The sequence below is a fragment of the Monodelphis domestica genome, chromosome 8 (assembly GCF_027887165.1).
Source record: "Monodelphis domestica isolate mMonDom1 chromosome 8, mMonDom1.pri, whole genome shotgun sequence".
Lineage (NCBI taxonomy): Eukaryota > Metazoa > Chordata > Mammalia > Didelphimorphia > Didelphidae > Monodelphis > Monodelphis domestica.
Genome location: NC_077234.1, coordinates 11,088,732 through 11,106,110, shown reverse-complemented (window position 1 = coordinate 11,106,110; position 17,379 = coordinate 11,088,732). Strand labels below are relative to the sequence as shown.

At 46.3% G+C, this 17,379-nt stretch overlaps 1 protein-coding gene across 3 annotated transcripts in view; it reads left to right on the top strand.

Moving 5' to 3' along the window:
- The window catches only part of PPP1R7 (protein phosphatase 1 regulatory subunit 7), a 29,855-nt gene that overhangs the window by 418 nt on the left and 12,058 nt on the right, over positions 1-17,379 (top strand). For all 3 annotated transcript variants that reach the window (XR_008914272.1, XM_056808620.1, XM_056808619.1), the window contains exons 2-6: positions 177-395; positions 2,908-3,027; positions 11,197-11,249; positions 12,752-12,817; positions 17,185-17,315. Coding sequence is in view for 2 of the 3 variants with exons in the window: in XM_056808620.1 (XP_056664598.1) it covers positions 341-395; positions 2,908-3,027; positions 11,197-11,249; positions 12,752-12,817; positions 17,185-17,315 (425 nt within the window). In the remaining variant the exon portion in view is untranslated. The remainder of the gene's footprint in view (positions 1-176; positions 396-2,907; positions 3,028-11,196; positions 11,250-12,751; positions 12,818-17,184; positions 17,316-17,379) is intronic.

Sequence of the window (17,379 nt, the reverse complement as noted above, 5' to 3'; positions counted from 1 at the left end):
GGAGGCCACCTCAGCATCCCCATTGTTCTCCTATTCTGGACGTAATTCTCAGCCCTACCTACTCATTGATTCTCCTTCCTTCTCTTTCCCCCTCTCCCCTTTTTCCTTCTTTTCCTTTCCTCCCTCTCATCCCTTCTGCCTCACGCTGGTAAAGTTCCTTGTCACGTTTCCCGTAGGAACTACAACTCCCAGGAGGGTGCGGGCACTGCACATGCGCGCCTGACGCCGCTCCGGGAGGGGGCTGCCGCGGAGCTGATTGGCCAACCGGCGGCCAAATCTAGATCCCTGATTGGCAGAGAATCTGCGGCGACAGCTTCCGGAAAAGGGAAGAGCCACCAACATGGCGTCGGGGGGCGGCGCGGGGCTGCAGCAGCAGTCGCAGGAGATGATGGAGGGTGAGCGGCCTCTGCGGGGGAGGCGACCCCAGGGAGGCAGGGCTGGACGGGACTCCCACCCCTGACCGCGCGTGGGCCGAGCCCGCCTGCTGTGCCGTGGCCTAGGCCTGGCGCCCTATCCCTCTTAGGGCCCACATTCCAGACGGGGAAACTGAGGACCGGGCATTCGCTAGTAGGGGCGGGGAAGGCGAGGCTCTGCAGCCCGCGTTATAGATGGGGAACTCGAGGCAGCCGCCAGCGGGACCTGAAGAAACTTAGCTCCCATTGCTTGGGGTGGGCTTCCTCTGGGAATAGATAGGGTTCGATTGATTGAAGTCATTCCTGACGGGGGCGGGGGGAGGGGCGGGAAGGCGGGCACAGCCTGGATAGAGGTGCGGAGGTGGGACTGGATCTTGAGATGGGGGGGGCGGGGGGGGGGGGCGGGCGGGAATGCTACCTGGAAGCCTAGACAGGGCCTCGCACACAGTGGGAGCTACAAAGCTGCATCGAATTGAGGCTCTGCTAGCTCCATTTTACTGTGAGGAAACCGAGTCAAAAAAGAGTTTGGGCAGTGACCCCACCCCCAGGGGAGAGATCCAAAGATGAGGGCAGGAGGAGACTTTCAGAGAAGCTGGGAGCCCAGGGAGGAAAGGCTAGAGGCAGTGAGTGAAGGGGAAGGGGGGTCCCAGAGGGAGGACACAGTAGCCTCAGAGCCCAAGGAGCTGAGGGGCTTCTTCAGGCCTGTTTCCCTCTCTGTTACAAGAGGGGGCTAACACTGTGTGACTTAGGGATAGATGAAGAAAGACCCTCAGTGGAAATGGAGGCCAAGGATTGAGCTTGTGTCCAGGGCATCCAGAGTGGTAGGCAGGCAAGCAGGCTGGCTCAGGGAGGCCACGTGCATCCCAAGTGTGGGCAGGAGTTTTGTTCTCGAGTCCAAGTTATATAAGAAATGTAACTTCTCAAGGATGAAGGATGAGAAGGAACTTTTATCTGGGACCCAGGAGTTTCCAGATGAGACAGTGGCCATCCATGTTACAGTATGGTTCAGATCTAACAAGAAATATACTTTTAAAAATCCAATTTTCTCCACTCATCCAGTTCCCTAGACCACCTCCTCGGTTTGTCAAAATAATAATAATAATAATAGGCCTGAATGGACCTCTTAGTTACTATTTATGGGGATACAAATAATTATGACCCCACTATAGCCTCCCAGGGCTCAGAGATCCTGTCTCAGCTCAACGGCTCTCCTTCCATCCTCCTTTTGTGTCTTGGAATCCCTGTCTCTCCCAGGTCCAGCTTAGGCTCTACCTTTTCATAAGAAAGCTGCCTTCATTCCTCCATTAGTGTTTTCTGTCTCCCCAGTGACTGAGTCTATTTTGCATATATTATGTTAGTGTAGGAAACGTCTCCCATTGGTACAAGATAAGCTCCTTGAAAGCAAGAACTGAGTCATTAGGTGTTTGATGCCTCCCATAGAATCAGGCTTCAAATTTTATAAAACTATAGCCTCACTGTCAACTGAGGGTGATGGCATTTGAAATGTACTTTAGGTCAGGATTTGCCAAGTGGAGAGAGGAGCCAGGATGTGTCAGGAAAAGGAAAAAAAAAAACCCTAGGTAGTGTGCAGACAGGAAAGCACCCCATGTGTGAAAAAGAAAAAAGCCCAGTGGGGCTTGAGCTCCCCCTTCAAAGGCCCCAAAGCTGTATACTTGGAGAGAAAGGCAAAGTCTCACTGGTTCCATTTCCAAACAGTTTGGTGTTTCTGGGGCCTTTAATAAATGCTTGCTTAAATTGGAGTCTTGAGATGAGTTATGTGACCCTGGACCATTCACCTTCTCGGAGACGCAGATTCCTCCTCTATAAAGAAAGAAAAGGATACTCAGAGCATCCACCCTACCTTTAACTCACCAGACTAATGCCTGCTGTTGTCATCAAAAATAACTGACTGCTCAGATGTCCAGAAAGATCCCGTTCTCTGATTCGTAAATAAAACTGTTCCTAGCAGTATATTCAAAGGACAGTATGTCAAGGCAGCAGGGAGTTTGGGAGTTTGTCTGATCCATCTTTGGTATTTCTAGGTAAATTTCCAAATGAGGGAAATCATGAAGGGAAAATAAGATTTCCACACACAACTTTAAAGGGAAAATCTGTCTCTGGCCACCACGATTTCACAAGCTACAAAGAACCCCCAGGTGTTTGTAACATCAGTGGGCAGCTAACAGCATACCCCAGTTTGAGTGCTTTAGGTGGTATTTGTAGCTGTCGGGAATGCTCTGTTCAAGGGTTTTCTCGGGCCCAGTGGGTCGGTGAGCTCTTCCTCATTTACCTGGCTAGCAATGGCAGAGAGTGGACTGAAGTGCTAAAGGCTTTTCCTCATCCTCATCATGGATGTTAAAGAGAATGGGTTTCCAGGGAACTGAGGAGTTGAAACATTTTCATTGAAAAATGATCTTGTATCTTGTCCTACTGTAGGCAATAATGTTTCCCTGTGACTTTTGATTCTGTTGTCTTATACATTGTTTTTGTTCAGTTGACAGAAGGGTCGAGTCTGAAGAGTCAGGAGATGAAGAAGGAAAGAAACATGGAGTAAATCTGGTCACAGACCTCAGTCAGCAAAGTCTGAAAGATGCTCAAAACCTAGAAGGGGAAGGTACATTCTGACTACCCAGGACCCCAGACTTGACACTGTGGGAGGGTCTGCCTTGGGGTCGAAGCCAATAGGCCATGCCCAACTGGCCAGGTTAGGAGGCATGATTGCCCACACCGCTGCCTGCGGTCATCCAAAGGTTTTGTGGTGGTTCGTGTGCCCCTACAAACAGTGGAATTGTTCACCCATTGGAGTGGTCCACTGGAGACCCCCCTTAGCTTGCCACTCTTTTTGTAGTCTTGGCAGGAACCTGACCAGTTTCAGATCAAATAGATTCATTGCATTAAAGGACAGCCTTATACTGGAAGTGCATTGTTTGGGGCAGATGGGGAAATAGGTCATGGGAAATATCATTCAAGAAGGTAGACCCAGATTCAACTCCTTCTCACTCTGATACTTGGATTTGGGGGCATCATAATCTTTTAAATGAAGCTCCCTTCCAGAATAGTGATCTGGTGACTTATAGAGGCCGTTTTTGAATCCTTGGTAAATTGAATAAAGCTAAGGCATGGCTGAGAACACCTCTAAGGCACCTTGATTTTGTAGGAAACACGGGAAGATGGAAGTGTATGTATACTGCATTCTTTAGTGCCAAAATAAGTTAAACTGTAGGGTAGGAAAAGGGCATTTGTAGCCAGTAGGGATGTTTTTCTTCATCCATTAAAAAAAAAAATTAAGATTATGTAGCTTATCTCTTGGGTATACTGGTGACTGTAGTGACCCATTACTAAGAAAGTACTGGTCATGTGTACTCTGCTATTGAGTAGCATGCTCTGGGGAAATTACATGGTCAAGGGCAATAGTTTAGGCCAACTCCCATGATTGCTCCTTGGCTAATAACTCTTTGCTATCAGTGACTAAAATGCCTCAGATTTGTTGTGGGACAGATTTCTGATGTTTATGTCTCATTAAACAGTATGTATAAGTTTAAGAATGATGTGAAGTCTTGACTAGCTATAAAAGCATCATGATTTCCCAAATACTTACTGAAAGCCTACTCTGGGCAAGGCATTACAGGAATAGAGATGAGTAAAATACAGTCCAGTCCTCCTGAGATCAGAACCAGCATCTACTGTCATTTGCAGAAATCATGTCATACAAGTAATATGTCTTATTTTTTCTATCTCGATACCAATTTCTGAGTTGTTGCTTTTTAATTCTAGAATATGTTAAGACAAGTAGATGGTCTGAGTCCTAACCTTGGTTCCTGACCTTCTGAAATCCTGCAGGCTCCTTCTCTACCCCAATCGAGCCACACATTTCCATTCCTTGCCCCATCTTGGATCAGACACCTCCAGAACCTGAAATTCCCTTCTCAGGCCAAAGTCCCCAGCCTTTCCACAAGTCACCTCTGGAATCAAACATGGACTCCTCCATTTGGCCCAAACCGATGTTTCCAGTTTTTGGCTGTCTTCCTTCTTCACACTTCAAGCTGGCCCCTCTTGCTGTTCCTCACATCTTCTGCCTATCTCCCATCTCTGGGCCTTTGCCCTGGCTCTTCCTCATGCCTGGAGGGCCCTCCTCTCTGCCTCTTATGCCCCCAAATTCCAGTGCTACTTTTATATCTGAAGCCTGCCCTGGTTCTCCTGGCAGCTAGCACCTGCCCCCTCAGATGATTGTGTATATATTTTTCCCGTTTTTTGGTGTCTGTATTGTCTCTCCTGGTAAAATGGAAGCTACCTGAGGGGATTTGACTGTCTTGTGTTTGTCTTTGTGGCGTCAGTGCTTAGCCATAGAAGACATCTAAGGAAATTTGGTCTTGAGGCCTCCTTTCTCCATATTTGTATTTCCACTGCCTTTTCCCATCCCTTCTATACAGGCCATCTTCCTACCTCCAACCTTTCACTGGCCTCCAAAGAATCACCGAGGCTGAACATCTGGGGATTGTCATAGACTCTCTAGCCTCCAGCCCTTTCCAAAAGAAGAATCTCTTCTCCACAACCCCCAAGTAGCCAGAGTGGCCGGTCAGTGCTACACACACACATACCCAGAGAGAGATAGACAGGTAGCTCAGTGGATTGGAGCCAGGCCTGAAAACAGGAGATGCTGGCTTCAAATCTGGCCTCAGATATCTCCTAACTATGTGACCCTGGGCAAGTCACTTAACCCCCATTGCCCCATTCAGAAGGTAAAGGATTTTAAAAGCTGGGGAAAAAGAACTCCTCTCAAGGCAACTAAGACTATTCTGACCTAAAGTGACTTCTTAAAGATTCCTGCCTCTCTCCCCTAATTCTGTCCTCTGAGGCTGAACTAAGAAAGTCTTACCTCCTCTGAAACAAGGGGCCTGAGCTCCCAGCCTGGTCTGTGGAAAGAATATTAGATTCGAAGGCAGGAGCATTGGGTCCATGTATCGTAGGCCTCAGTTTCCCTATCCATAAAATAAGGGGATTTGATTGCATTACCTCCTAGGTTTCATACATCTCAAATCTAAATTCTATAGGACAGGGGCAGCTAAGTGGCTCAGTAAATAGAGAGCCAGGCCTAGAAATAAGGGATCCTGGGTTTAAATGTAGTCTCATACACTTATTAGCTGTGTGACCCCAGATAAGTCATTTGACCCCAGTTGCCTAACCCTTACCTCTCTTCTGCCTTGGAACCAGGAGTTAATATTGTTTTAAAATAAAATAATACAATAAATTCCGCAGGAATTTCATGTCCTGTGCTCTTACATGTGTTTTATCTTCCCCAGGCTAAACATGCCCAGGTCCTTCAACTGTTGCCCGTTCTCTTTGACCATCCCAATTGGCTCCATTTGGCTCTCTACTGTTTTTCCTCCTTTCCCAGATAGAGTAGATCCTGTGCCCTCTCCTCTGACCTTTATAATCTCCAGCTGTCACTGCTCAGATGCCTTCCTGGTGTCCCATCCTCAGAAGTTCCAGTCACACTTTTTGCCTCTGCGGTGCCCCTTCCTCATTGAACTCTGCCAAGTCTTCTGTCTTTTAAATCAGATAAATTTCTACCTTGGCTTTATCTGGTATCATGATTTCTACTCCTGCTTTTTTTTAATTTAGATGATGCTTGATAAACTCTGCTTCAGCCTTTTACCTTGTTCTGTGTGTGTCACTCTGCCTCAGATGTGTTTCTTGTAAACAACATAGTAGTGTAAAGATTAAAATTTAGGAATATGGGGAGACTGAGGCAAGTAGAAATTAGTTTCTCTCTGCAAGGAGTATTATATTTTTTAGAGGTTTATTAAGGATTAAGGATTAAAGAATATACAAGTAAGAAACATGTGCCTAGGCCAGAGGCCTAGACAAAATAACCTCACGTCATGGAAGAGACGCCTCTGCTCGAAAACAGAAGTCCAAAAAAAAAAAAGAGCCCCAAAAACCTTTGCCACCAGCTTAAATCCTTCCTCCATCTCGGCCCACCTCAGAATTCCCGTGAGATTACAGAGCATTTTGGGGAAGTGGAGCAAAGGCTTGTGGGGATTGTAGTCCTGTATTCAAGTCTATTTTTTACAGTAGGATTCTGATTTTTAATCCATTCTGCTATCCACTTCTGTTTAATGGGTGAGTTCATCCCATTCACATTTAGCATTATGATTATTAACTGTGTATTGCCCTCCATAGTATTATTCCCTTTAGATCCTACTCTATTTCCTTTCACTCTGTTCCTCCTCACGAGCAGTTTGCTTTTTGTCATCCCCCCTTCTGTTGTCTTGTTCCCCCTTCTTCCCTGTAAGGTGATAGAATTCTATACCCCACTGTGTATACTCATTTTCCCCTCTCTGAGCCAGTTAAAATGAGAGTAAAGTTTAAGCATTGCCTGTCACCACCCTTATCCTCCCCTCTCTGTATTGATTTTTCTAACCTCTTATGTTACATAATTTACCCCATTCTATCCCTTCCCTTTTCTCTCAGTGCAACCCTCTCTTTCAGCCCTTGATTGATTTTTTACATGTTACTCATATATGTACATATCATAGATACACATCATTCCATATCATCTCATTTACATATACATCATATCATAATCAGCTTTCTTCTCCACCCTCTTTCTGAGTAAATTCTTTCTATCTTATCTACTACTAAGAGAAATTTTTGAGAATTACAGAGATCTTCCTTCTAGGTAGACAGTTAAACATTTTTACCTTAATGAGTCTCTTTAATTTTCTCTTATTTACCTTTCTGGACGTATCATGTCTTGTATTTGGCCTTCAGATTTTTTGTTTAGGTCTGGCTTATTCCTCATGAATTCTTGGAAATCTTCCATCTTATTGAATGACCATTTTTTCCCATGAAAGAATATACTCAGTTTGTTTTTTTTTGAAAGGTGACTCTGGGTAGTAAACCTAAATCTTTTGCCTTCCTGAATATCATATTCCATGCCTTACAGTCCCTTAATGTAGAAGCCGCTAGGTCCTGATTGATCTTGATTGTAGTTCCATCGTACTTGAATGGTTTCTTTCTGGATGCTTGAAGTATTTTTTTCCTTGGCTTGGTGGCTGTTGAATTTAGCTATTATATTCCTAGAAGTTGTCATTTGAGGATTTCTTTCTGGAGGTGATCTGTGAATTCTTTCAATTTCAGTTTTATAAAGTCCAATAATTCTCAGATTTTCTCTCCTAGATCTATTTTCTAGGTCAGTTTTTTTTTTTTCAGTTTCTAAATGGTCAATTCTGATTTTTAAGGCCTATTTTTCATCTGTCAGTTTTTGGTTCTTTTTCAATTGGCCCATTTCTTCTTGTATCACTTTCATTTCTTCTTACTTTCCTTTCCTTTCTTCTTGCATCACTTTCCTTTGTCTTCCCCACTTTTCCTCTACCTGTCTTGATAGGTTTTTGAAGTCTTTTTTCATCTCTTCCAGACTCTGTGTCCATTCCATATTTTTCTTTTGGATTTTGCATTGTGTTTCCTTTGCTTTGACTATCCCCTTCTGTGTTAGGTGCTTTTTTGGTTGTTTGCTTATTTTTCCTATCTAATTCTAGATAGGCTCTGTTTTCTCAGAAGTTGGGGTACCCTCTTAAACTTCAGTCCTTCCTTGATGCTATTTTTGGCTGATTTTCTAGGTTGTTACTGATTCACCAGATCTTCTGAGGGCTGAGAGCTCTAAGAGTCCCCTCTCCTTGCTGATTCAATTGACCCTTGAGATGTTGCTAGCTTAAAGGCTTTCCTCAGGTTTGAGTGTAAGCTTTTGTTCATTCTGAACTTGATCAGGTCAGGTGCTGATCAAATTCTAGCCCCAGGGTTAGGCTCAAGTTTTTTTGTCTCTAGGTGTTCTTGATTCAATCAGGCACACCCTTGATTGCCCTGTCCAGAGCTCCACCCTTAGTTTTAGGCAAAAAGATCCTGGGGAGGGGGGAGACTCCCCCTGAGAACTGTGTCCTCACCCCAAGCCATAGATTATGTTCTCATCCAGACTGGGATTCCTGATTTAGCTCTGGGCTCAAGTGGATCAGTCTCCTTCAGCCCTGACTGCCCTGGGCTGGGACTCCAGACTTCTCCACAGGTTTGAAATTTCAAGGCGGGTGAGTTGGCTTGGACCACTACTTGCCCAGACAGGATCTCAGGGTCTGCCCACTAGGTACCTATGAGAGCAGATGTGGGGTGAGGGTGGGGTTTGCTCTGGCTTGCTCTTTATTTGCTGTTATGCCTCCTGCCAGCTCTGATCCCCTCTCACCTCAGTTCCCCACATGGTCTCTGCCTACCTTTTGGGTTTTTGTTTTTGTTTTTTTTTTGGAGGGTTGTTTCACTCTGTCTCCTTGTTTGTTCTTTCACTCCTTTATTCATTTTGTAGCAATATTTTACTCATGGTTGGAGAGGATTTTTGTGGTGAAACAGTGCTGCTCTTCTAGTTGCTCCTCTGTCTTGGCTCCGCCCCTAGAAGTCCAAGTCTTAAGAATTTGGGGATTAGTCTGGACCTCTATTGGTTCTGTTTCAGCCCCACCTCCTGCTCACATTCGCATCTGTCTTCTCTCTGACACCATGCTATGGACCTTCCTTGCTCCTTTCCTGCCCTGGAAGCTCCCAGCTCCCAACAGTCTAGGCCTAACCATGTCCCCCATCATCCTTCCCACGGTTTATTTCTTACCTAAAGTTCTGTCCATGGTGCTTATCACCAAAGCCCTGACTCAGAGGCAGTAGGTCCCTCAGCAGCCATCCAGTCCTGTCATCCCCGAAAAGAAGTGACCATCCGGCCAGACTGTGCCAAGGCTCCACACTTGTTTTTTGTTCTCAGGGTTCGTTTGACCTCTTGGTGACGCCTGCCCATTCATTGCTTATAGGTGTGCCCTCCAGAACCACCCAGACCAGGCGAATCTCTCTATGCAATAGCGGCCCTTCAGGGTGTAGGGGATGGCTCTCTGCACTCTCTGAACCTTCTCCAGGACTGGTTTCCCAATGCCTCTAGCCCTTCTTTGCTCCCCGTGGCCTTCCTGCTGAGCTAGCTGTCCTTTATGCCCAGGATGCCCTCTTGCACCCTCCTCACTCAGAAATGTCATGTCCTCTCCACTGCCTGTCCTTTCCCAGGCCGCCTCAGCCCCGACAGAGCCCTCTCTGGTGGATTTGGGTGGGAGTAGTTGGTGTCTGTGTCTTTATCCTTTACTTGCCGGGGCAGGTTTCTATCTTGACCAAGGTTTGAGTTCAGTGCTGTGCAGGCCTTTCAAACATGTTTGATGAGTGAGAAAAAGAAATAGCAAGTACCAGTATTAGTCTTCACCCTGATGACTTGTCTCAGGGCTGCTGCTGGGCCTCCTAAGCATTCCATCTGGTGGGGGGAGGGGGAAGGAACTCACCCTAGGAATTGGACAAAACAACTAATATGACCCTTCCTGATGCCCTCCTAAACACAGAGCTGCATGGCCCAAGCAATCCAGTAAGAGAGGCCATGCTGGGGGGACAGCATGCCACTGAGGGCATTGTGCTTCAGGAGGGACACCAGAGTGTGCGGGAAGATCTTCTGAGGGGGCTAAGGGGGTCAGCCCAGAGAGCTGAGGGGTGAATGAGCTGTCCTCAGCTCAGACCCATGGAAAAGGCAGCTGGCTAATTCTGCTCCAGACAGCATCAGGTTCTGTATGAATAAACTCTTTATTCAGGCTGTCCCCAAGGGGAAAGGGGGAGGCATCTGGGTGGGAGCCTTGACTTCCATGACTCTCAAAGAAAAGATTAAATGAATGTGCCCCCCCCCCCACTGACCTGCATACCCTTGGGGTCTCTGTCATCTCTGAGACTCTTTGCTTTTGTACATGGCTTGTGTATCCCCAACTTCAACAGGATTAGATGGAAAGTGAACTAAATAGGGGCAAGTCACTTAACCCCCCACTGCCTAGCCCTCATCACTCTTTTGCCTTAGAACCTTAGAACATAGTATTGATTCTAAGACTGAAGGCGAGGGGTTGTTCTGCAAATTAAGTAAAATGAACTTGGCAACTGGTGGGAAGATTCTCTCCCAGTGCACAGGCCTGGTGGGAGGAATTGAAGCAGGTTCTACAGGGCTCAGCATGAGTTTTCAGATCGGAATTAGCACTCCCCATCCCAAATGTCCACTTCCCAAGTGAGAAGTAGGTACAAATGATTCACCCAGTGGGGCTTTGGGGGCCTCTTGTGTTCAGGAGCAGCTCACCTTGTTTTGTTCTGTGTAGATGTGGGCAATTTTCCAAAGCAATAAAAGGCCCATCCCTGAACATCTGAGGGCTCGGTGTGGTCTACACTCCCTGAGCCTGTTGCCGTAAGCCAAAGGGAAGGCTATATGGGCAGAAGGGAAGCCATCCAATTCTGCATTTCTATGAATTAGGGAAGAGCTTCTCCCCAGGGCTGATGAGTAAACTCCTGAGATAATATGGCCAATAGGAGAGCCCCAGCCCTGCCACATTGGTGCTTTTCTCTATTGAAAGTCAGATTTTTCTCCTCCAGGGGGTGTTGCATCACTGGGCAGGGTCTATTGTTTGTATTTCTTTTACTAGGACTAACAGTTCCATTACACCCTCATTACTTATTTTTGTTCTGATGTCATGAAAGCCCAAAATACAAGTCCCCTATACAAAAGGGAACAGAAAAGACAGAGGCCTCTTTCTAGTGTCCTTTTTCTGCCAGCCGTGAACAGAGCACTGTGCTAGGCATGGGGAGAGACAGAAAGATGAAGGAGGCAGAGTTGCTACCCTCAGCCCTCCCAGCTTTGTGCTCATCCCCATCTGCAGCAGGACTTTGATGGCACGTTCTTGTCTTTTTGTAGAACTCGAGCTCCCTGTGGATATGGAAACCGTTCACTTGGATGAAGATGCCGAGGTGATGTGTGGGTGTGGGTGGTAAGAGTGCTCAACCCACTGAAAAAAGGGTAGGGTGGGGTGGAGGACTGCCAGGAGTTGGCTAGCTTTAGAAAGAGCCTTCTGCAGCTTCTCAGCTGGTGTCGCTCACCTGTATTTCTCTTATTCTCTTTCAATGAGTCACTGAAACCTACTTTGAAGCATTCAAAATCTGGAGCCGATGTCATGCTTTTTAAACCTGAGACTGGTGAACTGCACACATCAATGTTGAGATTTCTGTATATATTCAAATATCTTTCTGGTGAAGTAGTCTAAAAAGGGCGAGATAGAAAAATTGAAATAGAGAAAACAGATTAAAAAAAAAACCCTGACAGCATTTTTTAGGGAACAGACCTGGCTTCCCTCCCCCAGGAAGTCAAGCTGTTTATTTAGACAGCAGACTGGACTCTGCTTAGCTTGGGGGATACAAAGGAACTTCAGGAATATCAAAGAGGTCTGGATGGAATGCAAGATAACACTTAGTAAACTAGGATGAGGGCATTAAGGTACCAGGGAAAGGTAACAACCCCCGGATAATCTAAATATTGTCTCTAACTCCACATACCTGTGTTTTGTGATAGGGTCTGTTTGATTGTCAAATGAGAACATGCATATGAGAGGGATTAACTTTGTATCTTGTAATGTATATAAGTTATCCAAAATGTTAGACCAGTATACCTTCCACTAGGGAAGCTTGGCCCAGCGGGTAGATTCTTTTTCTTTTATTAATAAATTGCGCTTCTAATGGATGTTTGAACTCATTTTGTGAAGTGCACCCCTTCACTGGAAAAGGCCAGTCAGTCCAGATCCCCTCTAAGACTGCCATAGCTAGGGAATCACTTCTATTAAATAGTAACCTATTTGGGAAGTTTGAAATTTTTGAAAAATCATGACCAACTGGGATCCTTTAGAGGTGCTCTACTATGATGGATTCAGTCAGTGTCATTTAAGAAATGTATCATCTCTGGGGCAGCTGGGTGGCTCAGTGCTAGAGATGGGAGGTTTGGGGTTCAAATATGACGTCAGATACTTCCAAGCTGTGTGACCCTGGGCAAGTCACTTAACCTCCATTGCCTAGCCCTTACCTGCTCTTCTGCCTTGAAACCAATACTAGTATTGATTCCAAGATGAAAGGTCAGAATTAGAAAAAAGAAAGAAATGTATTATCTCCTGCAAGCACTGGCTTAAGTTTGTTGTTGGCTATGTTTTTCTACTCAAGATACATGTGTGTGTATGTATAGTTATTTGTATCTACATAAAGCTCCATATATGTGCACATGCACACTGATGTTTTTAAAGCCCACTAAGCAGGTAGTCTTCAGTTGCCTTGAAATGCCTGCCATTTTCTCTTTCCTCTTTGTTCAGTAAACAATCACCCTTTCCCCCAGTTATCGTCCTCTTTTCAGGCCCCTTCAGATAGTGTCTTGGGAAGGGTGCATCCAGGCATTTCTCTGGGGCTCAGCTTGATTTCTTTTCTGTGTTCAGGACGTTGATCTAAATCATTATCGAATTGGGAAAATTGAAGGGTTCGAAGTCCTGAAGAAAGTGAAGGTAAGTCCAATTCAGAATCACTGGGAGTATTCCCTGTTTGAGCCCAAGAACCTGGCCAGTACTCTGAGATCAGCTTTCACAACCATTCAGGGAAGGTTAGCCAGCATCAAGAAGTCTCCTGGATTGTGTAAAGAGTGTTTGAAATTTTCCAATTGAATTTGTACTGCTGCTTGTATTTTTGCTTGCAATTTCCAATTTGCAGCCTTTTGCATCTTAATATTAATAAGTAGGAAAAAATTTCCTAGCAGCATTAGGAATAGGAGCCATTCAGGAACCTTAATGGCTTCCAATCTGACAAAAGCCAAAAGGCTTTCTTGTAGAGAAGCAATCATGTTGTGCTGCTTTTAGTCTCTACAATGATAGAGCATGACTATATTGGATGTTTTATATATATTTTTATTATTCATGCTGCCCTTTGGTGGCAGAAAGGTAGCACTGCAGCTCAGCAGAAAAGGGGGGGAAATACTGAGTGCTCAGTACTAGCCTCTAGTGGCAGGGGTGAGGAGGTTTAAGTCAAGGATTACGGGCTGGTTTTAGGGGTGAGGACTCCTTTTAGCTGGAGTGGGAAGAGTTGGGGGGTTTTGTGTGTTTTTGTTTTTTTGCTAAGAGGGAGTATAGGAAGCTGGGTGGGGTGTTTTATGGAGCAGGACTTAGTTAGGAGAGAGGATCAGTACCCCCCCTGAAAAGGGAAAATGTATCCCCCTCCACTGGGCTGGGGTTTGGGGCAGGGAATTTAAAGCTTACCAGTAGCAGGAACAGCAAGCAGCAGTGATAGCAGAAGGAGTTAGCAGGAACAGCCTCTGTGAGGGAGAGACCAGCCAGGCTCTCCTGGTAGGCAGGTGTAGGCAATGAGCCTGAGAAGGCATTGAAAGGTTTCCCTGAGGGAGAAGGAAGAGGGGAGAGGGAAAATCACAGCGAGAGAAGCAATCTGGTTCCTCTATTTCTGGTGTCCTTTCATGGTAGCCAAAAATTTGTAGGAGTAAAAATGAATAAATACTCCTAGTATTTAAAAATATATAGGATTTTATATAATAAACCAAAAGAGAGGGAAAAGAAAACCGCTTCTTTCAGTCAAGTGAGCAGAGCAAAGAGAGCCAGAGACTCACACCCACAGCACTTTACCAAAAGCACAAGCTCCGAAAAAAGAGCCCCACAGTGCCTCTCAGCCAAATTTATCTCTAAGCATCCTTTTGTAAAATGAGGACAACTTAAAAGGATGCTGGGAATGTAGCTCAGGTGTTGCAGACTTTCCATCTGCACAACTCCTACTCTTTTTTTGTTACTAAACCCAATAGACTATTTTGTTTTGTTTTTTTAAAACAGTCCAGGTGATTTGTAAAGTGAGGGGTTGGTGTTCTCAGGCTAAAGTTCTCACCGTTCCCACCTAAAGCAGAAAACTGCTTAGAGCACCTGGTGATGGGAGAGACTCTAACCTGTCCTCTTGTATGTCTGAAATTCTTTCCAGTGTAGGCCAGAAAAGAGTCTCCCCTTAATGAGAGCCTCCATCAGATTCTACAGGTGCTTTAGAGTCCCTCAAACTTCAGTCCCCCTAAAGCTTCTTTCTCTTTGGTAGGACTACTAGACCACTCAAGGATAGAGTTCCCTTATGAGACAGTCTTTGAAATTCTGCCCCCTTATGTAGGGATTGGCCAAAATGCCAGCCAAATAATGTGTCTTCATATAGTTCTCTAAGGCATATCCAGCATTTTCCTCCTCTTAAAAATTAAATTAATTGAACCACAAGAGTCAACGAGGGTGGCATTGAGATAATTAAGAGAGGAAAAGCACAGAAGTGGGAAAGACTTCCTGTAGAAGGACAGATGGAATGGAAGGGGGAGCGCATTCTAGGCCTAAGTCCAAAAGATGGAATGGCTTGTTTATGGACTGACCAGGAAGCTGGTATCACTGGATCAGAGTCCATGTCAGTGAGTGAGGTTAAGAAGACTGCAAATGTAGGAGGGAGCAGGTTATAAAGGACTTTGAATGCCAAGAACAGAGTTTGGTATTTGATCCTGGAAATAACAAAGCCACGGAATCTCATGTAAGTGGGGACACACCGTGAGACACAATGAGTTTAGGGAGATCGCTTTGGTGGCTAAGTAGAGAATTGATCTGAAGGAAAGTCCAGGAAAGGCAACTCAACAGGAGTGATTGGATAAGTTGGAAGAAGGCAAGAAGAGAGAAGGGTTTTGAAAAATCTAGAGAGGAAAGAAGATTTCAGAGATCAGTGCCAGGCCCAATGCTATACACTGAGAATATGGTAAAAGGCAAAACTATGGTCTGTCCCAGCCTTCCAAAAACTCATCCTAATGAGCAAGACAGCATGCAAGAGAAAGGCACCAGCAAGTGGGCAAGGACAAGGAAAGACCTTTGGAAAAAAGTCCGGAGCCTAGTCTTGAAGGAAACCAGGTAGGGAGGAGGAAGAACCATCAGAGCTGGGCGAACAGCTAGTTAAGCCAGGCACATGGTGGCCTGTACACAGAGTCAGGAGGAGGCTGGTGTTGCTACATTCCTGAGTAGGTAGAAGGGAGCCAGGTTTAAGAACATGTAGGAGGAGGCCAGGATAGGAAATGAAGACCCCTCAGTGGTTTTCTTTTTGTTGGTGGAAGCCACTGGCCCTCGTTGAATAAGGATGGGGAGGGAGACCCATTGACTGTTGCATGAGGCAATAAAGACCTATACCAGGGTGGAGGGTCTGTGAGTGGAGAAGAGAAGAGATGGTGGAAGCCACAAAGCTTGGCAGGAGATAAGATATGGGGATAGAATGGCAACAAGGCTGCAAGTCTGGGTGACTAGGAGGATGGTCCTGCTGTGAGCAAGAACAGGACAGTTAGGAAGAGCGGAGGCTTGGAGGAGTCAGTTTTAACATGTTGAATTTAAGATGCCTATGGGTCATCCAGTTAGAGAAGTCTAAGGCAGTGGGGGGCAAGATGGAACTTGGGAGAAAAGTTGGAGCTTGATAAACATTTCTGGGAATGGTCTTCATAGAGATGATCATTGAGCCTGTAGAGAGCGAGAGAAGGAAAAGACCATCACTGAGTCATCCTCAGTCTTTTGGCATGATTTCAAGGAGACTCAGACAAGTGGTCAGACAAGTCAAGAGAGCCAGGAGGAAGCAGAAGTGTTGTCAGCATTGACAGAGACTAGAGGGGAGCCAAGAAGGATGAAGATGGAGAGACGGCCATTCAATTTGGCAATTAGGAGGTCATTGGTAATTTGGAGAGCGCATTTCATTTTCAGTTGAAATGATTCCCCAAGGGTTTGAACTAGGAAAAGCAGGAGAAGGACTAAAGGCCTGGGAAAGCCCTGAGATCCCAGTGAGGACAAAGAATGCTTAGGGGCCTGGGCAGAGGGAAGGCAGAATGATAACCCAGGATGAGGAGTTCACACATACACAAGTAGAGGGGGAAGCAAGCATGTGCCAAGTCTGGAGGTGAGGCGAGGCAGGGTGGAGAGGCAGATCATGAGGACGTGGCAGGGGACGGGGCTGTGAGGTCATCAGATGGGAGTCGGATAAGAGAAAAAGACTGGGCATAGGAGTGGGACAGGGGCAGGGCACTGAGAACCCGGGCCTCAACCCTCCAGGTGGCAGGGGTAGGGGTGGGGGTGGGGGGGCATAGTTTGTCCTAATGGTGAAGGACGAGGTTTAGGGTGGAAATATGTTTGTTCGTCATAGAGCAGTGATGGAGTGCTAGGTGCAGGAGCTGCTCCCCACCTGCCTTGCCCCACACAAGGGAGGGAGAGCCCTCCCATTGGGCTGCTGGGCAGAGGGGTGGGGGGAGTGAAGCATGTGCTCCGTGAGCAGAGAGAAGGGGAGGGGAGGGCCTGTAAGTCGCCATGGGGGATGGGAAACGATGTCAGGCACGGTGAAGAGGGGGAGGGGAGCAGCTGTATCCTCTGGCTTTCTAGTAACAAACTGGTGGTGGGGGGGGGAGGGTGGCCTCGAGCATGCCCACAGAGAGCACTCTGTGCCATCTTTGGCACCCAAGCCATAGGTTCACCATCACTGTCATAGAGCAAACATCTGGAGGGTAGCTGGCATAGGACAGGGGGTAAGATCAGGGAGGGTGGCACCAGGTATTGGCTTTGTATGATAACTGCTGAAGTTCTGGAATCACTGGCCTAGGGAAAGAATGAAGTGGTGGGCGTATGCTCACCATTGAGGCCCACGTGCAGAGTGTCCATTGAGGGAGGCAAGTGATTAGACAGGCAGGTCCATCCTGGGAAAGAGGCCATATTTTTCTCTGTTCCTGGGAATGTGCAAGTACCATTCACAGTAAAGGGGAGGATGTGTGCACAGTCTAGGCCCCCTTCCTTCATTCGGTAACTCTCCTGACCCCTCAGTTTCTCTCTGTCCCACCCTCCAGTCCCTCTGTCTCCGTCAGAACCTAATTAAGTGTATTGAGAACTTGGAAGAGTTACAGAGCCTTCGAGAGCTGGACCTCTACGACAACCAGATCAAAAGGATTGAGAACCTGGAGGCATTGACAGAGCTTGAGTGAGTCACAGGAGGGGCTGCCAGCTCCCCCTCCCCCAAGAAGTTGGCTAGGCAAGGTAGATTC